Source organism: Lycorma delicatula, chromosome 5 (assembly GCF_047948215.1).
Source record: "Lycorma delicatula isolate Av1 chromosome 5, ASM4794821v1, whole genome shotgun sequence".
Taxonomy (NCBI): domain Eukaryota; kingdom Metazoa; phylum Arthropoda; class Insecta; order Hemiptera; family Fulgoridae; genus Lycorma; species Lycorma delicatula.
Window position 1 is genome coordinate 181,041,834 of NC_134459.1, and position 22,471 is coordinate 181,064,304.

General features: G+C 32.5%; 1 protein-coding gene across 4 annotated transcripts in view; it reads left to right on the forward strand.

Moving 5' to 3' along the window:
- Window positions 1-2,624: 2,624 nt before the first annotated feature.
- Window positions 2,625-22,471, forward strand: part of mor (SWI/SNF- related protein mor) — a 104,121-nt gene continuing 84,274 nt past the window's right edge. For 2 of the 4 annotated variants that reach the window (XM_075367688.1, XM_075367690.1), the window contains exons 1-3: window positions 2,625-2,810; window positions 6,574-6,693; window positions 13,123-13,236. In XM_075367688.1, the coding sequence (XP_075223803.1) occupies window positions 2,694-2,810; window positions 6,574-6,693; window positions 13,123-13,236 (351 nt within the window). In that variant the 5' untranslated portion in view covers window positions 2,625-2,693. The remainder of the gene's footprint in view (window positions 2,811-6,573; window positions 6,694-13,122; window positions 13,237-22,471) is intronic. The other 2 variants (XM_075367691.1, XM_075367689.1) reach the window with 2 other exon arrangements.

The window sequence follows — 22,471 nt, forward strand, 5'->3', positions numbered from 1 at the left end:
ACTGATAACTTATATGGTACTTGGAGAAACAGCTACACCAATCTTTTTTAATCTGTTAAACATTTAAAATGTGATAATTTAAAATTATTAAATGATTCACTTTCAATACTATATTATATATTTTCAATTTCATGTTCAAAGAAAGTAGAATCATAGATTGAAGATGCTGTGTGTTTTAATTGACACCAATTGTGTTTTAAAGAAAACCAGCTTTATGAAAAATTACCAGTCTTCTTTCTGAAATGAAATCGTAATAATTGACTTCAAACGTCTGACATATATTTTAACTTGTAGTTTCCAAAACTTCAAAACAAATATATAATTGGTTAACTTCTATAAGGGCTCCCTATGTGCAATCTTGTATGTACAAGCATCCTGTTCATATATATAAAGCTCCTACATTGAGCCAAGACTTGTGAAAGCAAAAGTATGTGTAAACGTTCATGATACTGTAGGGAGACGAAATGTTTAGACAACCTATTCTACAATTAATAATTAGATGATCATATAAAGTTTACTCTGCATTGTTTGTTTTCAATGTTTGTGCAAACAATACTGAGAGTTTAGTGTGCAGTGGAGAAGGTATGTATACATTCACATACTTGCACGTACAAGTTGAACAACTAAACAGGACATTAATAGGATTGTTCCTCATTTTATTGTTCTGTCCATCATGTCAACACACAGAAATGTTAGTGCTACGGTAATAATATCAATGTTAAATAGTAAACATAACAAGCGATGTAAAGAACGGTTGAAAAAATGAGCAAGTTTTTCACATATGAATTTGTTAAATAGATTAAAAGTTTCTCCGCAAGAGGATCTGAAAAAGTTTTTGCGAATGGATGAAGCAAGTTTTAAAATTTTATTGGATTAATAAGACCGATTATAACTAAAAGAAATACTGCAATGACAGAAGCAATCAGTACAGAAGAAAATAAGAAAAAACAGTAACATTGCGGTTTTTTGTGACCGGTAGAACATACAAAGATTTAAAATTTTAATCTGTAATTTCCCCACAATCTCTACTGATTATTATACCAGAAACATACAGAGCTATATATAAAATTTTATGGAGTGAATACATGAGGGTGAGTTTACAGTAATAAAGAATATATTTTTATCATACAAACATTTAATGTTATATTTATTTGTTTATCTGATTTTAATTATTCCATTATACATTTATTTAAATTTGATTAAAATAAATGAAATAAAACAAGTAAACTAATTTATTTATTTATAATATTTTAATATTTAAAAAATTTGTAAAAAAATATTTATGAAATTATTTCTGTTTAATCTATTTATTTATATAATAAATTTATTTACTATTTATTTATACAATTCATTTTTTCAGCGGATAAATGTTGTTCTCAATTTGCTGGCTACATTTCCCCCAAAAATTTTGCAGGCATCTTCAGGCTGTGACAGTATGGCATACGCCTTCTGTAAAAGATTGGTTTGTGATATAACTTTATCCTTTTTTATTAACTTCCTTGTTTTTAGCGGCAATCCTTCTTAAATTACTTCAGAACTGCTTTGTTCACTTTCCTAAAACAAAAATGGGAATTTGTTTCAGTTTCTAAGTTTCAAAAAAGAACGGTTAGATATTGAAAGAGATTTTGACCTGTCTTGGAATTTCCCACACTGCCTTGTTGCATTAGATGGGAAACACATCAAGATAAATCCACCACCTAATTCTGGCAGTTATTACTACAATTATAAGGGTCACATAGTATTGTATTATTGGGGGCTTGTTAATGACAATTACGAATTTGTTATGATTCATGTGGCAGTTAATGGAAGAGTGTCTGATGGAGTTGTCATTGGATTTACAAAATTTTATAATAAGTTGATGGATAATGATATTTAAATTCCGAGGGCATCACCTCTGCCAAACAGTGTTCCGTAGATCCCAGTTGCTATATTCCTTACTTTTTATCTTCCAAAGACAAGGGTAACTACGTTATAACTCAATAAATTCTGGAATAAACTCTTTATGATAAATTCTCATGTCACAAATTTTAAATTGATTAAAGAAAAAAAAAAGGATCTGAAATAACACGGAGGATTCAACCAATTGCTTCACACCAAGTACTATGCACTAAATGTATGAGCGACAAATTCAAACCTGTCTTGATTACCACGAACATGTTTGTACACGCAAAATTGTCACAGTTATCGTCCCTGGACGGATAAAACTGTATGTATACACTTATTACAAAAAAAAAAAAAAATATGAGTGTAATGATCTAACATATTTGTACAAACAAAATGCACATACAAGTTAAAGTTATTTTTACATGTTGGTCATCATGTTTGTACAAGCAAGTATTTTAAAACATACAAGCACGTGTAATTTCAATATATATGTTGACACCAACATCTTTCAGGAAGTATTTCATACATTATGCATTTTTGTGACTTGGTTTTATTTTGTTGGTACATACAAGTCAGTCATACAAAACAAAATTGTAGTGTAGGATGCCCTATAGGAAACAACTTGTTTTCTTTTAACAAATAACTTGCGGGCTCTAGCGCTTTACGACTAGGAGTTACGAACAAGTGTAGTTCTAGAGCTCATTCACAGCACTAGCGCTGTTCGCCGGGTGTCAGCCATATTGATTAGTACGTAGTGTGTGGGAAGAGAGTCTGTTTACAGGATTTGTTTGGGGTCGTTTATGTAAAAAATGTTGGCACTAGAGCCTAAAAAGGACGGTGGTCCTAATGTAAAGTTCTACGAATCACCAGAAACAATATCGTTATTCGATGGTATTAAAGCATGGTTACAAAAGAACTGCAAAAAAGTAAATAGCGTTGTTTTTTTATATATATATATATATAATTGAGGCACATTTTATTGTGGCTTTTTTTCATTCTTATCTGTTCATTTAATTTATTTCATGGGTTTTTTTTAGTTGTTTGTTTAGCTGATTAAATTCTTTGTGGTTTTAGATAAAAAGTTGCTAATATTTCAGAATAACAGAATTCTATTGTATATGGTTTCATTTAAATTGAAGGTTTCTTCATCTGTTGCTAATTTTAAGTTTTTCTTACAGATTTTTAACAGAGTTAATATTTCATTGACCATATGTATTTGTATAGTGATTAAGTTGATATAGTTTATATTATTTGTATAGTTGATAACTGGCTGGTGTCTTATGTAAGGTTATGTTCAAGTTGGTGCAAAGTTTTAAAGTTTTGATAAAATTAATGTAAGATGGACATTAGTTTATTGCATTAATATTTATAAGATGTAAGTTGTATTAGTTGAATTTTATGAATATAGATTGTGTTAATGAGTTAAAATACTTCTGTGATTGATATTTTTATCCGTTTTGTTGGTGCCCATGGACTTGTAAGATTGTGCAGGTTTTACAGAATTAGTATCGGTTGCTACTGATCATAGTTCTAAAGGTAATTTTTTAAGAAAGCTCATATCAATTGTAAGATGTTAAGTATATTGAGAAAGATCCTTTATCATTAGAAAATAAGGTTCTGTTGTAATAAATACATTAATAATCATCAGCCTATTTACCAATTATACTACAAATTGCTAGGTATCTCTGAAAAACTTGTTTTGGAACTAACCATGTATATATAAGTGGTTACTGTGTTGAGGTGTAATGTATATTTAAATGATTCAGATTAGTGGAGATAAGTTTATTACAGTATGTAATCTGTAATCACCAGAGTAATCTAGAGTAATCACCTAGTTTATCCTCATCAGTTGTATGTTTGATGTTATTGTGAATTAATAACAGTTAAAAGTAATGTAATTGCGCATAAACTTGTATAGATGACTAAATAAATTGAAATGTTAACATAAGCTTTTATTTAATGTCTATAAAATATTCTTTCAACATGTTTATGGTATTTTAGGTGTTCATTATTATATATTGTTTTAAAATAATGAATTTATAATTTAGAATTGTATTATTTAACCTCTAAATTTCACTCTAAAATATTAAATATTAGTTTTATTTTTTGAAGTAGACTTTTTCTTTTGTCTAGTTCCCCTCATATTGATTACAGTTTGTATAATAGTTAATGCAAGTTTTACTGTATTGGTGGTTCAGTGCTAGTTGCGTTATTGATTGATATTTTAACAGTCTACTAGGTTTGTTGTAAAATACCAAATATCCAAAAGAAAAAAATGTTTGGCCGCTATACACAGCCCATTGATTGGAATGGATAATTATTGGCCTATTGTTTTCAACAATTGTGGGTGGTAGAGTAGCTGTGCATTTGTTGGGAACAGCATATAGGAAGCATTCGTTTGTTTTGCGACCACCAAAAACTCATTGACTGAAGTGTTGTTGCCCGTGGTTATATTACCTTTTTTTATTTCAACATTCATGTTAGGACCACCAATTTCAATTGGATTCCTAAGCAGTTTTGTTGTACGCCTCTTGTAAAAAGTTATTCCAGTCCACCAGTGTTGTATGTGAAATGTACAACTACCTCTCACAAAATGTACTTGTCACTTCGTAACTCCAACAATATATGAATAACAATGCATTACAATAGTCTAGTTTTATCTGTTCGAGCCATGTGTCTTTCTTCAGCTGTATATCTTTGCTATATTCCCTACAGTGACAATGCCAATGGTCACTTGAATCAGATAGTCATTTCACAACCAAGTGAACACACTTTACAAAAGGGTAATATTCCCATGCCCTACAAAAATTGAACATTTTCTTTCCGCTTTACTAATTAATTCATGTAACTCAAATAACGTGATAGGCCGCTCCATTATGCAACACAAATGATAGCTTTCAGAGACAAATACAATAATCACAAGAAATGAAATTGCTACTAAATAACTCCCTCGCTTTGACTAACTAAACAACTAGTGTGATATCTGAATACCTAAATAGGACGTACTTATACAGATCTACAAAATCTGATCTGGTAAAATAAAAAGCATTGTTATGATGTGGCAGCATCTGAACAGCTTCTTCATTGAATTTATGTGGTATATATTTAACGAACAGAACCTGTTATTTACTATTGTCTGCTATATTACCACTTGCTTATTGCCTGCCAGAGCTGTTGTGTTTCTGTTAGTAGGATCTTGATGTTAGTGAACGGCAGTAGGTTCAAATCCTACTGTTGGAAGTATAAGAAAAATTAAAATACGAGGGTTAGTCAATTATTATCCGCAGTGTAGTTATAAATTTTATTGCAATACAAATAGGAAACTTACATGTACATCATTTTTCAACATAGTCCCCTTACATTTCAATGCACTTGGTCCATAGTTGCACAAGCTTCCTGATGTCCTCATGAAAGAGCTGCGAGCCAGGAAGGGGGCTGCACCCCCTTCTTTCACTGTTTCGTCCGATGTAAATCGATGGCCCCTTAATGCCTGTTTGAGTGGACCAAACAAGCGGTAGTCAGAAGGGGCAAGATCAGGACTATACGGAAAATGAGCCAGTACTTCAAAGTTGAGTTCTGGAGCGTTTCAGCAGTGTGGATGGGCATTGTCGTGCAACAAAACAACACCTTTCGACAGCAGTCCTCGGCGTTTGCTTTGAATTGCAGGCTTCACCTTGGCAGTAAGCATCTCACTGTAACGCGCACTGTTTATTGTTGTGCCCCTTTCCTCATTCCAGTACACTGCCTTGTGAGTCCCAAAAAACCGTAAGCATCAGTTTTCTTGCGGACGGTTGGGTCTTGAACTTTTTTTTACAGTGCGAATTTGGATGTTTCCATTCCATACTCTGCCATTTACTCTCTGGCTTGTAATGATAAATCCACGTTTCATCACCAGTGATGATTCTGTCTAAGATGCCGTGTTCGTTACCGTAGCGATCAAAATGTTTTTGGCAGATGTCCACGCTGGTTTGTTTATGCAACTGTGTGAGTTATTTTGGGACCCATCTTGCACAGACTTTATGAAACCCAAGTCTGTTGTGGATGATTTCGTAGGCAGAGCCGTGACTAATTTGCAGACGATGTGCCACTTCATCAATAGTTGATCTCGTTTATCTAAGAAAACCATGTCACGTGCACGCTCAATGTTTTCCTCATTTGTGACAGTAAATGGTCGTCTTGCTCCTTTGTTGTGCGTAACACTTGTATGACCATTTTTGAATTTTTCAATCCATTCGTAGACACTCCGTTGCGGCAACACACTGTTCCCGTACCATACTGAAAATCTTCCATGAATTTTGGTCCCTGATACACCTTCTGACCACAAAAAACAGATCGCTGAACATCGCTCTTCTTTGGTGCAAACAGAAAGCGGAGCAGCCATGTTTAACGGCATGGCAGAGATAATGGAACTAACTTAACAGCATCAAACCTGTTCAAACAACAATTAAACCATGCATGCGTCATCTACGCAACAGGACAGTATTGTCAACATAAACAAAATTGCGGATAATAATTGACTTACCCTCGTAAAATAATAAAGATAGAAGTACAGGTAAAATAAATGAAAAGTTGGATTGTGTAACATAACAGAACAGTAACAATTTTGGAATGAAAATGAAATGTTATTCTATATTTTTTGTGTTGTTACTATACGTAGTCGTTTACCTCTTTATTTTTTTATTTTTACAGTATGTTCAGGCAGATCCACCAAACAGTAAAGGATTAGCACAGCTAGTGATGCAGTTGATTCAGTTCCAAGAAGATAATTTTGGGAAAAATGTCAGCAAACCTCTATTAACAAGGCTACCGGTCGGTTAGACTATTTTTATTTATTATGTTTTTATGTAGTTCTCTTTTACATAATAATTTATTTTTTATTATTTCATTTAGCTTTTGAATTCTTAATTTAAATTTAAAAAAAATTTATTTATTTATAAATAAGTTGTTGAAAATACTAACTTTTTATTCAGCGATTAGATTATATTGTAAAATCCCTTTAAAATTCTGTTTCCTATTGGTTTTTTTTTTTGACCCTGAATCTTATTACAGATAATTTTCAATTTTTTTAACAATTTCCTCTGTTGTAATTGATAAACCCTTAGACAAATTTTAAATTTCTCAAATGATTCAAATCTATGAGATTCTCTTTTAATTTCTTCGTAAATGATTTTTTTTTTGTTGACTTTAAATAATAAATCGTATGAAGATTAATTTTGCTAATGAAAGAAGAGTTTGAGCTGTTATTACTTTGTAATTAACAGTTAGAAAAAAAAGTAATTTAATAATATAAATTTAGTCTATATATATATTAAATTAAAACCTACTCTATTTTACTTTATTTTACTATTAACCGCTATTAAACGAGAAGGAATACATCACTCATGCTGAAAATTATGGATGGAGATTGTTTTTTTGCCTTTTTTTTGTTTAATTTTATAATTCTTACAAACTTACGTTTTTACTATTAGATAGTCATGCTGATTTGATCAGGAAAAAAATCTTCCGCTTAGGTCCTTGCAAATTCAAAGCTGCAAACTTTTTCACTGCTGTTGCTGCTTATATTTTCCACCTACTCCCCATTTACATGTCAACTTCATTTCATTGGGCCATGGGATGCTTATTGTTTGCAAGTTGAACAAATTTCAATGTACCTATTTGGAGTAGAAAAAATAAAATTCAGTTTTTCATTTACAACTAGACGGAAGGGGGTGGGGAGGGTATGAGGGAGAAAAGATTCAATTGAAAACTTACAATTTCAAAAGAGTAAAAATTTCTTAGAGTTGCCCTAAATAATGAAATTTCAGAGGATGCTGAAATTTAAAGTAGATGGAACACTGCTAATATTGTTTTGTTGCTTGGGTTAAACTACTAACATGAATACTACTGCAATATTAATGTCATTAAAAACAAAAATGGAACGAATTTGTAGTTAGTCTTCGATAACAGGTTTCAAAAAAGTGATTTATTAATCGATAGAAGACAATTGTGTATGAAAATAAAGGACTGAGGAAGTGAATATACAATGAAAGTAGGAGGTGATTAAGAAACAACAGAAAGCGAAAAAAAGGAGAAGTTTGTTGATAGGTGCTAGTGTGGAAGGTCAAAAACCAACCTCTGTTTAAACCATTGCTATATATCATTGATTTTAAAACTTTTTCGCCTACCACCCTACCACCCACATTGAGAATCAAAAATTTTCTAGCGCCCCTCAAAATTTTTAAACTTAGCATCTATTAAAAATAATAATTGCAGTCGCTGTTTTTAAGAGTGCATCTTAACAGCAATTGTAATTACTGTTTTTAAATGTGATATAACATGATCTTAGGTTAAGTTGAGTGCGTGCGCTTACCAGGTTAAATATCAGCGATTACCTCCTAAATCAGGTAAACTGTTACTTGAATAACAGGGTGACAGAGGTATCTACGTTGGAGGGTGTCGGGAGATATCGGATCTTCGGGGGTGTCCTGCAGGGATCTGTTCTGGGTCCCTTATTATGGAATGTATTCTATGATGAAATACTCAGTTTGGATTACCCAGATGTAGTCAAAGTTATTGCATACGCTGATGACGTGGCGGTGTTGGTAGAGGACAGGGAATTGTATGTTGTAGAGGCCAAAGCCAATCTCTCCCTACGACTAATTGATGACTGGCTGATAAGCAACAGTATGGAGGTGTCCCCCATCAAGAGCAAGTGTATCCTGTTCACGGGGAGACGGAGACTTCGTGGAGTCAATGTTAGGATCTGGGGTGAGGGTATTGCCGAGGTCAATAGTACCAAATACTTAGGCGTAATAATTGACAAACATCTGAAGTACGGTGTACGGTGGACATATTGAGTCCGTGTGTAAACGCGTGGTGCCCACCATTAAAGCTATTAGGGGCATGTTCGCTGGACGCTGCATACCTAGGGCCTCTATAAGAAGATTGATTATGTCTGTAATGGTATCTTCTGCATTATATGCGGCTTCTGTATGGGCTGAGGCTATGAATATTCAACGTAATAGAGGGAGGTTGCAGAGTATGCATAGGATGGCTCTTCTGGAGGTGGTATCGGGACTATTTTTAGTGTCACACGATTTTTTAGTGTCACAGGTGGGCACAGTTCAGATTTGGATCGGGTATAGACAACTTGACGGCAGATAACCTGGCTGAATGGCAGTTGGCCAATCAACAAAACTCGGATAGATTCAGGAGTTTCGCGGGCACCATTCTCCGTATCAAAGAGAGGGAATCAAGGGGACACGAACGATAGTGTTGTCGGTGCGGGGTAGGGCGGACAGCCTCGTCTCGGAGGGCCAGCATGCTGAGGTGTGTTGGTTTCGATGAAGGGGCGGGGACTCCTGGGAGTCTTTGTCAATTTGTGGGGAAAATAAAAGACCTAGTCTCGGCTGGTGAGGCTGGTCTCCGGGGGTGCTTGCGCTCCTGGGGTCGGCTCTGCCAGTTAGAGGCAATGGCATAAAGACCAAGACCCGGTTCCCGTGGGGGGGGGGTGGAACGGCTTAGCTGGGCCATGCTATCTCCTGGCGGGGATTTGAGGCAGGCGCATTAAGATCCGACACCGGGGGGGTTGACCTGCCGTGCTGGACATACAGCCGGTGGGTGGGGAGACCCCCTTAGAGTTTATGGACACGTCCCTGGGCAGACTATACTTAACTGGATGTCCTGCCCAGGGATGTAGGGAAAAAAAAGAAGGTTAAGTTGAGTGCAGGTGATACATGTTGCAGTCTCAGTCTTTAAAGATTTCAATACCTTGGTGCAAAATGAATAAAAGCCAAAAATTGCAACGCTACATTAAAGACCTCATCATTTGTCATTAAAGCTAGATCATCTAGATCAAGACGCTTTTTAATTTTTATATTTATTTGTATCGATACATTCTTAGATCAGGAGATTTACAGCATTAAAGAAAAAAATGGCCTTTTCTCTTTAAAGTGGAATATTTCTGTTCAGAAAAATCAGCGATTTACAAAAAAATAAATTAAAGCTAAAGTCTTAAGCTTTTAAATGATTTTAATGCGATTAACTGAAAAAATTTTGTTTCCCCCATGCAGTTGATCAAATACAAAGAAAATCTTTCAAATTTTTAAAACTTTTCTTCACCGATTTTTGTTTTTAATTTGATGATTTTTGAAATCTGAAGTGTACTGTCAAAGAGTAGAGTATTTAAACTTTAATTTTTTTTTATTCGTCAAAGCCTCTTGATTGCAAAGTTAAGCAGCAGTTTGAATACAATCATTTTTTATCGTGAAATATAGATGTCCCTTTAAGTGTTGGCTAGTGTAGTAGATATTTAATATCGGTTTGAAATATCAGGAAAACATAATTTTCATGCCGTTATTCATCATGAACTCTTTAAATGTGAAGATTAAAATATATTTACAGGGCTAAGTTTCATTTATTGATGAATATGAAAAATATCTCTAGATATAAAAAGGAAATAGAAAAAAGTGAATTAAGAATTGTAAATCTACATAAAGTTGATATACAGACGTAAGCTGGTCTACACGTGTTCTATGTTAATTTGCTATGGTGATTATACCATTCGCTAATGGTGAAATTTTGATATTTATTCAGTTTGTAGTTGCTATTTTCTGAAATTGAAATGATATTTTAGTTATCAAGATTTTTGACATAAAAACAGTACATTAAAAGCTATAAAGATGCTCTGAAGGTGGAACATTGGCCCGCAAAGATGGTGTATTTATAGATCGATCGTTGTGCTAAGTATCTAGGTGACCTTGTTGCTTGGTCAAAACATTGCAGTCCTTTAGTGGGGGGAAGGCACAAGTATACAGTGGATTTTCCCTTATAGGGAAATAAGGTTACTATTTCCCTTATAGGAGGGTGGTTATCCCTTAATAGGGTGGGTTAAACCCTTAGTGGGTTTGCCCTTAGTGGGAATAGGTACAAGCAGAATAGAAATATACTTTTCCGATCTTTATAATTTTACTACATAAAAAATAATAATTTTATGATAGTTGCTGTTAACAAATTTTTTCTTCATTCCAGTCGTAAGAAACTTTATATGAGGGGATGCTATTCTTGTGAAGAATTAAGATACTGTATGACATTGACTGAACAAGCACTTAAGCTGCTAATAGCGAGCAATACATTATCAACAAATGGCCTAATAAGTGTTGTTAGGTAGTGGAGAAAGTAATGGAGAGTAGTAAATTTATTTTTTTCCTTTTACATGTAAATTGGGAAAGTCATTCTAAAAGTAACAGCAAATACGATCAGAAAGCATAGGGCAGGAACTCCCAAAGCAACAGAACGACTTTAATTTTCAGTGATTTCTTCTCACTACTCTAAGACTAACTAAAGAACCAGCTTCTTTTAGTTGTTGGAGAGTAATTGTAAGAGCATTCAAATAAAACTATAATACTGTCTCTATGAAGGTACATACAGTAATTGATTCAGGATTGTAACATATTAATTATGAGCTTGCAAGAAATGCAGGTCCAAAAACAATAAAGTTATTAAAGATTTAATGATTAGTTTTTAATAACTTAAATGATAGTTTTCTTCGTTGTAAGCAGAGACAATGGAGAATAGCCATTTAAGTCTATAACATACTGATCTTTCTACATCCCATCTGTTGCCTTACTCATTCAGTTTTTATTATATATATTGTCTAATTTCTGTATCTTCAAATTTTCATATTTCTGAATTCGGTTGTAATTTATTGTCACTAACAATTTATATGAAGTTGTACATCTGTTGATTAAAATTCTTTTGTTCATTATGGCTATTCAAAAAATAAGGCTGTAAAAATCACTATTTCAATAGCCATTATTGTTCTGGAGTTCCAGTTTCTGTTCTACTAGGAAAATAATGTTAATGCTGGATTAAGATCTATGTCTTCTTAGTGATATTTCATTCACTGATATGTAGACAAAATATTGATCTTTGAAGTTCTGTTTTCTGTCATGTCTTCACTGATCTCATTGCATTGTTCTGTGAAGAATTTATCACAAACCACTGTTGATCATGTATGCATTGCGAGGTCTGTTCAGAAAGGTCCTAAAATTTTTGAATGGTATGCCAACATTAAAGTTGTAACATTGTCTGATAATCAGCGATATGTTAGTGGCTTCTTCTGTAAGTAATCTGCTATGATAATATTCACCGAGTCATTTGTTCATGTGTGTACTATTTTATGCGATATTTAAGATGATGAATATTCACAAGCTAAAACTTAGGAAAATATATTAATGGAAAACTGATGAGACAAGTTATCAATGCATAAGCTATATCTGTTGTTATGACTGCTGTAGTCATTTTAAGGACAGTAATCGGTTAAGAATTGATGATTGACAATATTTTTTTGAAATGGGCCTCAATATCATGAGTAAGGACCCTCACCTTGTGCATATTCATGATAACACACTTTCTGATTGTTATGTGCAGATCGGGCAAGTAGAAGCATAAAATTATGTTTTATCTGTGTAGGATCATGTCATGGCATTCTTACAAAAATTTTTAAATGTGTAGGTAGCTAAAAAAGTTGTTCTCTAACTCTGCTGACTTCTTGGTTCATGAGTTTTTGGTCAAAACTAAAACAACTGTGCTTTTTCAGTCATCCTGTATTGGGTGTAGCAAAACTTTGTTTTTTCCTGATCTGAAATTCTCTTTGAAAGGATGACAGTTAAAGATATTATGGAACATTATGACAGGAACATTATGTGCGATCTCAAATGAGGCTATTAGGATTGTTTCCAGGAGTGGTTATAGGATTGGGTTCAGTTCCCATCAAATGATCAACTGCAGAAAGATACTTCAAAGTAGGCTCAGTTTGTTTTTGGTATATCCAGAAAATTAATAAAAGAAGGTTTATCCAAAACAGGAATTTTTTGAACATAACATGTCTTGTACATAATGTCATTATTAAGTTAAATTTATAAAGAAAGCAGACTTGTGAAATACAGAATTTTACTACAGGAGGATAGCAAAAGAAAATTACAATTGATATGCATACCGGTATCAATTTAACCTATTTTAAGGCTATTCTCCAGATGTCAATATTTGAGAAAGATTACTCTTTATGTTATTAATACGCTTGCCGTACTCGAAGATATCCTATTTGTATATGGCAAATTGAAGAATTTCAAGAAATTGAATTCACAAAAAGTTAATTTTTTTTTTACATTTATATTATACAATTAATTATTAAATTTAACGCTTTTATCATTTATTAAGTTTTTTTTAAATGATAATTTGATGTGATTGTTATTTTAGATGCGTTGTTTCCTGGATTTCAAACCAGGAGGCGCTTTGTGCCACATACTCGCAACAATGTACAAGTTCAGGAATGAACAGGGATGGCGCAGATTCGATTTCCAGGTCAGTAAGGTATGCATTGTGCGGACGCCTCAGAGTTGCTGTGATCTGCCACTCACCATTTTGTCACCAATACTAACACTAATATTAATATAATTATTGTACATTATATGTCTGCGTCTTTATTTTGTAGATTCTAGTACAAGTCATCATTAATTGTTTTGATTTGTTTTTTTTTTTAATTTTCTCAACCACTTTTTTCACGTGTTCTCAGTATTTATTTTTTTATTGGTGTTAAAAAACCTAGTTGATACAGGTTAGTTAAATGTAATTTTTGACTTTGGCTTTCAATTTTGCCAGGTCTCACTGGACTAATTGTTTATTTTTGATGTATTTTACCATCAGAAATTTTCAGATCATTAAAAGCGGAAGGTTGGTAATAAAGATCTTGAGTAATAAAGAATCTAAAAATCTCACATGCAGCAGCTTATCAAGATTGTATTCCTAATGTTCTATTTCTCTTTAGTAACTGGTAGATTTGATATGATTTCATGAACTGTATATATATTTATATATATGTGATTCAGCTTTTTAGTTTTGTCAAAATCATCACATAAATTAGCTGAACCTGAGTAAAGTACACGTTAAAATAAATTAGTTTAGAGCTATAAAATCAGGTGTTTTTACCAGCACTGATCATTATTGATCATCTATGGAATTATCGTTTCAGAGCTATTGAAGTGTACCGTGAATTGATTGTTTATTATTTGTTTAGGTCCTTTTTAAATATCTTTTAATTTATCGTTAAGCTAACGCGTACATAATTATAGCGCAACAAAATCGATTAAGATATTCAGCATCTGATTTGACTTAAAGATTTTTAACGATTGTTTAATTATGACTTGTGCTAGATTGTGTATAATTTGTTTGTTATGTGTTTTTTTTAACCGGTTATGTGTTGATTGTTTTATGTTCGTGCTGCCTTTTCTGTTATGTTTTGTTTTTTTAAATTTTACTAAAAACAACATATTTGTATTATAATATTTTATGTACATTAAAGCACTATTGTATACTTGCATACACAACCTCTTAAAAGTTTATTTATTTATTTGTATTTGTTGTATTCTGATAAAATTTGCTTTTATTAAATGGCTGATATCGCTTTGTTTTATTTTGTTAGCGGGAGATTCATGTGACTTATGTAAAGTGACTTAATTTTTTTTTTTATGCATATAAAACGAAAAAGAACAGAAATGAAAAAGTAATGTTGTACACCTTAAATAATTTAATTGTACAAAAAATAATTACATACTTTCTCGCCTCTGTTTTATGATGTATGTGTTTGTATTATATAAGTTTTAGTTTCATGTTGTAGAAACAAGCATTATCATTGCAATTTAATAATTTTAACAGACCTTATCATTTTGGGGCTTATTAGTTCTAAAAACCTCGATATTAAAAACCAGTTAGATCTAATAATACTTATTTAATGTCACGGAAAATTTAACAAGTTTGATATTTCTTGCATGTTTTGCATGCTTATTTGTTGCAAGATCCATGCCAGATTGACATAATACCAGACGATTCAGTACCATTATTCAATTTAAGAAAAAGTAGAAAAAGAAAAAACAGAATTCCTGAATTAATTAAATTCATAGAAAGCATTTCAATTTGATGTAACAGATAAAAATAAGAACAGTATGAATTAAACTAATTTAAATCACAAAATTTAAGTAGTTTTTATCTAACATTAAATTTCAAATAAAAGGATAAAAAAAGAAAGTTAATTAAAAAATAGAAGAGAAAAAAGTCAAGAACTGCGATCAAAGTTAATTAATATTTAGTAATGTTAAATATTGTAGAGTACAATTGGAGCTCTTAAAACATAATAGAAATTTATTATAATGAGCTATGTGATATTTTACGTAAATTTTTAAATTTACAAAATATGTTAGAGTAAGGATCGATAAATGCTCTTTTAATTATTAACCTACCTTAATATATTTAGAAAATGAATTATAGTAGTAACTGTTTCTAACAGAATGTGAAATAATGTATTTGTCCACAATCTAATGTAAAGGCACATAAATATTTAAGATTCTAATAAATTATAGAGTATAAACCTGATATATTAAATTCTTCATATAAGAGTAATAATCGATGTATGAGATCTCAAAGATTGAATTCAAAATAATTAAGGCTTCAATGGGAAAGCCAAAAGGCAATATGCAATTAACTGTTTTATTTAGGGCTATGATCATTATTGGCTGATGTTCCCTATGCATTTTCCTTTAATGGTAATCTCCTCTCTTTAAATTTGTAATATGATTTATTTACAAGAGATATCTCTAAAGTAAAGACCTCTGGGAAATTTCACTCTGTAAGGTTGACAAACCTATATCGTTCTTGGCCATGATAGGAATGTACATGTATTGTTGTCTGTCAGTTGCCGCGTTGTAGTACCTTTAATTATGTGCAAGTTATTACATTATAAAATGAATAGGAAAATCAACGTTGCCACCACCTGTGAAATACGTGTCATACGTTTTCTAAACCATCAAAACATTAAGCCGGCTGAAATTCATAGGCAGTTGGTTGCCGTGTACGGTGATAATGTAACAAATGAAAGAAACGTCGGGAAATTGTGTGAAAGGTTTAGAAATAGCAGAATTAATGTTCATGATGAAGGACATTTGGGGAGGCCCTCGATATTCACCGAGGATTTGTTGAAATGTGTCTGTGATGAAATCAGAAAAGGTCATCGCTCAACAATTTCCAACCTGGCTCTTGTCTTTCCTGATGTTTCAAGAACTGTTATTGATCGCATTGTTCATGACCATTTAGGCTTCAGAAAGGTTTGTGCAAGTCGGGTGCTGCATGTCTTAACGGAATGTCACAAAAAATCCAAATGGGATCTGCTTTGGAATTTTTGATGCGCTACACAGAAAAAGGTGATGAGGTTATTGGCGATGAAATATGGATTTCATATTACACGCCAGAGTGAAAATGGCACTCAAGTGAATGGCATCATCCTCAATCACCAGCCACACAACAAAGGTGTGCAAACTGATGGCCACAGTCTTTTGGAATCGGTTTGGCATACTGGTGATTGATTTCATGCCACGTGGAACGACTATAAATGCAGAAGCCTACTGCGAAATTCTATGTAAGTTATGGCATGCCGTTCAAAATCAGCGATGTTGGCGGCCGATTGATGGTGTCATCCTGCTGCACGATAATGCATGTCCACATGTTGTGGGTCCAACACATAATTTACTGAGAACATATGGATGGGACATTTTTGTTCACCTACCATATAGTCTTGACTTAGCTCCTTCTGATTACCATTTGCTTGGGAAATTGAAGGAATTTTTGAGCAGGTAAGCAATTCACAGGTGATGATGAACTTAAAAATGCTTTTAATCATGCTAAGTGGACTGATGGCAGAAGAATATGACAAGGGTATATTTGAGCTGATGTATCGCTACGATAAATGTCTTTCATGTGGCGATTACATAGAGAAGTATAAGGTATGAAGAGAAATAAAAAAAGAATATTTATAAAGTTTTCAGAATAAATTTATTTACAATGAAACGGTTTTTACTTTAGAGATAATCTCTTGTATATGAGATTACACTGGCTGTTTGTTTTCATAAATTCTTAATACATCTGTTAGTTTCTCCTATTTTGCATTCATAAGTTGAATTAGCTATACTTTTAGTGTGGGCAGGTTTTCAGTCGATTACTTTTATATGGATTTGAATCCATATAGATCGTGGATACCGGTGTTCTTTGATGGTTGGGTTTCAATTAACCACACATCTCAGGAATGGTCGAACTGAGAATGTACAAGACTACACTTCACTTACACTCATGCATATCATCCTCATTCAACCTCTGAAGTAATACCTGAATGGTAATTACCAGAGGCTAAACAGGAAAAAGAAAGGTTTTCAGTCATTCAGTCAGACATTTTGAAAACCTACTGAAATAACTTTGTATAAACAGTAATAACGAACAGTTATTGCTACCTGTATTGGAAAGTAGATAATTAATATTTTTATATTAATAATAGTGTCATATTTCATTCATTTTTATTTTATTATTCACAATATTTATGTAATTTAATTACACTAATATTTGTGTAATTGTTTTTGGTTTTTTTTTATTTTTTATTTTATTTTGGTGATTTATTCAATCAGTTCATATGCAAGGTTTGTCTGATAAGTTCCCAAAGTTTTAAAAGACAATTTTTTCTAACCTTACAAGCTATTTAGTTTTGCTACCTTCAAAACAGCCTCTCCATTTTGAATAATCTGCTCCCAACGTATCTTTCATCCTTTGAAATATTTCTAGAATTCTTCTTTCAGGTTACTATGCAGTTCCTCTAACTGATCTTCTTTTTTGAAGCCAATTGAGAGAAAAATCTGCCTTTCATTGACATTTTTAATTCTGAAACAAAAAAAAAATATTGCCAGTCCAAGATTCCATGCACCATTTATCAATAGTATACATCTACTATTAAGCATATACAAGTGCTTTGTCTTCCGATATTGCTTGCTGCCGTCTCGTATGCGAGGTGTGAGGCAGGATCTGTCTCCGACAGATCCGGGCAAGTATCCAGCTGGATTGTTGTTCGGGATGTGAGGAATGTTTATATTTCATAACCCACATGTTATTACTCGATGTTCATTATTATTATATGTATTTATGTTAATTTTGGTATTACATCATTAATCGATGCAGTACAATATACTATCAGTAACTGTTAATCGTGTGAATTCTACTAAACATAAATGAATGCTCGTAATATGGCTTATCATATAGCTAGTTATTTGTGTCGCATTAATTACTTTTCGCTATTGAACCACTTACCAGCCTTCTTGTTTTAACTACGACTCTGTACATAAAGATGAGTAGGATCGAAGAACTTCTAAAACTAAAAAACAAAAATTAGAAGAAAGTCAAATTTATTGACGAGGTTTTTCCTGCTGTCGACCCGTTCTTTGATGCACAGGCAGCTTTAGAAGTCTGCAATTCGTTAGCACCAGCCGAATCATAATTTGGAGGTGAATTTCTTTCCCAATTAAGATTTTGTGTAAAGGACTATCAAATTTAACTCAAAATTTCAAATTTGTGTGCTTGTAAAAATCATCAGTTTTAAATACAATAAAAATAAAAATCTGTAGGCACACAACACTTGTTGATGCAGACAAGTGTAGTATGATGATTAAACAAAATATTGTTTTGAAGTTTTTATTTGGCTGCTTCCTAGTGTTGCACTGAGTCATAACATAGTATGCCTTTTCTAAGTAGCACTATCTCTTGTAAGAATTTACCAGACAAATCTACCGAAGAAAAAGGATGTACAAAGAAAAGGATGCGTGTCTGTGCTTTCTGTGATATTTATTTGCGCATTTCTATTCCATTTTACTTGCTGATCACAAGGTTTAAATTTTATTTTTCCATATTTGCTGTGTATAATACATTATTTTTTTTTGTTGATGTATATAATAAATGTTGTGTGTTTCATTTATATAGTTGATTACTAACAAATTAATTGTTTGCGCATTTTGTTTTTCACTTATTGATATTTGCACATGCATACCTTTTTATTATTGTTGTATTAGAAATAATTGTTTTAATAACAGATACATTGTAGATATAAATTATTTTTATCAGTATTTTTTATTACTTATTGCACTTAGATATATATTAGATAGTTATAAATTCATTACCTTTTTGAAAATATTGTATTTTGTTATGATGCAGTTTCTTATAATCCACTTAGAAACAGATATTAAAAAACTTAATGAATATATTACTGACAATGCTATCTACATAGAATCGATTCTAGCAATCTGTAGGCTGCTTAAGAACAGACTAGTTATTATGCATATGTAGAAGTGTCAGTCCTTTTTCAGACATTACTTTATTTTCCTTCTGTCATTGTGAAGAGTAGTAATATTCAGCTAACCTTAAATTGATTAAAATTGTAGTTGTATAAATTCACATTGAGTTGCTGATTTTGCTTGTTAATTTTCCCACTCATTTTGGTCAGATGTTATATGTAGCATTTTGCAAAAAAAAAACATGATTTTTTTCAGCTGCCTTATAGCAATAAGTTTTGGTGCATTTTCTTTCCTTATTAATGTGATGAATATAAAATTCATTTACTATAAGTTACATGTAATACTTAAAGAAAGTACACTGGAATATTGATTTGTATTATACATATGATGCAAGAAGTATCTCTGTTAATTAAAATATATTAACATTTATAATTAATTAAAAAAAAAAAAACTAGCATAAATTTTATAAAAAAAGATTTAAGTATTAATTGGATTTGAACGGCTGCATTAATGATTTATTTCATTCATAACATGTTCTGCTTGAAAATGAACAGGACAAATTTCTGGACAAAAATAGGTTTACACTCATTAAAGGTTATAACAATGGAGTTATATACTGAGGTAAATCTTATTTACGTGAGAGTGGTAATTATATTTAAAATGAAAATTGTAAAAAATGTTTGCATTGTTATAATTATCTGGTTGTTATCGCTAGAATTAATTATTTAAGCAGTAATTTACGTTATTGTAGATCAAAGCAGAAATTCACAATGGTGGTCTTAATTTATTACACTTCTGTCTGTAACTTTTTGCACTCTTGAAATTATATTAAAAAACAATATAAAATGTTTTGTAAATTATTGGGGCTATCTTGAAAGTAAACCTTGTTTGATTGAAATAATATTTTTTATTGGATATTATAAATAAATTTTTATTTTACTACATACCATAGCCTATTCCTGATTCATAACTCTTTCAAGTTCAAGTGGATCATAAACTTTACAATACCCAGTCATACACCTATGTTGGTGTAGTCCATTTAACTTCTTTTAGTTCATCATCGCTAATCTTCCAAAACTTTTTTCAATATTTAAGCGGATGGAATTTCTTTAAGCTAAGTCTAGACTGGATGGTGGGTGTTAAGTCTTCCAAATTTTCCCTGTAAATTATGTGTCACAATCGGATCGTATATGCAATCGTTGAGTAACAGCATTATCCCCTTTGTTAGCCACTTCATTGGATGACAAAGGGCTCTTTTGGATAGTGCAGTACTGCTTAGGACTTGGGCAGTAATTATTGTTCCTTTTGGCCTGAAGCCGATGAATAAAATATCAACCTGATTCCCCAAAAGATTACAGCCATAATTTTATAGTTTGTTTTTACACCGATTGTCTTATTTATTTTAAAAGAGCATCTGTCACATAAATGACTTCAGAGAAGCACAAGTGGTAGACTGCCAGAAAACTGTGTCAGTAGACTGGTTAACCTTGGTTCTGCAAATGTGTCGATCGTTGTAACAGAAATTACCAATTGGTAATTACTTTTAAGATAGCCCTCTTAAAATTGATTGTAAAAGAGGTTTGTGTATGTATTTATTTGCATGTAATTTTTAATATATATTAAAACCTTTAAAGAGTTTCTGGTGAAGTTAAAAAACTTTTAATTATGAGAAGAAATAAGAATGGATGTCTTATTTTCCTACAATATCAACATTGTTGGCATTGTATGTAGTAATATTTATAATAAATAAGTCATTAATCCACACCAGTCATTAGAACTGACTTTGTATGTTTTATGACTAACTGCTTATGATGCCAACACTACTTTTTATTAGCTGCAACATGTTTGTTCTTCATACCTCATTAAAAGGATTTTAAAGAACTTGTGTGTAATTACAATATCATCACAGATTTGTAGGGTATTACTGTATATTTAATTTTTTTCTCTCTATTTTTAATATTTTGTGGGTATAATTTTTATATTATCCAGTTTATCAAAGTTGAAGCAACTCATGTAAAATTCAATGCTGTTCTCAAATCCTAGCCAATAGAAACTATTAGCTGATATTTTTTACTTATTCTAATTATTCTTCATAATCTTTATTGAATATTTTTTATCTTTTGATTTTTTTCTTATACTGTCTGAGATAGCACGGTTTATGATGAATGAATTGCATTTTCTGTTTTTTACATAACAAGATGTTCTTGAATGTTTCCTCCATTTTGCACTAGCAGAATAACAGTGTTTCATCTCAGTCTTTGTAGTCTTCAGATATAAAGTATTATTTGTAGTCTGATTTTAATGTAATTTGATGTCATTTTGAAAATCTTTGTAAATGAAAAATATGTACTGGCCAGAGGAGCCAGATTGTTTAGCATTATAAAAGGGTAAAAATGAAACAATCCGTGGGGAAATCAATTACCCCTAAGTTGATACTTGCCATTTTTAGTGAATATCTGGTAAGACTTATTGTCTTAACTAATTTTTTTGGTGGTTGGGTTTAAATTATCCACACATCTCAGGATTGGTCAAACTGAGACTGTACAAGACTACACTTCATTTACTCTCATACATTTCATACTCATTCATCCTCTGAAGTAAACCAGAACAATATTTCCTGTAGGCTAAACAGGAAAAGGAAAAGGCCATCTTGTTTCACTGGAAAGTTTAAATATAGATATTGAAATATAATTTTTGAAAATTCTGGAGTTAGTGTTTGAGCCAAATTTCAAGATATTGTGTAGGAATTTCAAAGTTGTGCACGGCTGCTTGGTTACCCATACCCTCAGCAGTGCAGTCGTTATTCTGCTGACACAGCTAACATTTAACAATAATCATCATTACTTTTACTGACTAATTGTGGCTCGGTGCCAACATGCCTACCTCCGACCAATCAACTGACCAGGAGATCCCTAGCCACCCGGGGTGCTACTCTACTTATACCCCTCAGTCGTTCTGTTTAGGGCGAAGAAACAAGGAAGCCAGCCACAATAGTCCATTCTCTGCGAGTCTTTCAGTTGACTTACAGATCAAGAAAGGAATTTACTCTCCTGAGCTCTCTAACAACTCTGGTACGTTCAGCGTCATACTGGGGACAAACATAAAGGACATGGTTCGCAGTGTCATCAACCCTACAGTCCAGGCACAAGCCTGAATTAGTCAAACCAAACCTAGCCAAACTATTCCTAAAAGCACCATGTCATGAAAGAAATTGAGTTGTGTACCAATTGGGGAAGACCCATCTATCTGCTCACAGCTCCCTAACATTTGGAAATATACCATGTGTGTTTTGATTAGTAGAAAAATTGTTCCACCTAACTTGCCAAGAGTCAAAACCTTGGTCTTCAATTTCTCACATATGTCCAGAAGTAAGAAAGCCTCCCTTCTTAGAACCGTACTGCTTGCTGTGTTCTGTAGCTAAAATGTCAGTGGGTTTTATGCCGGCGATCACAGAG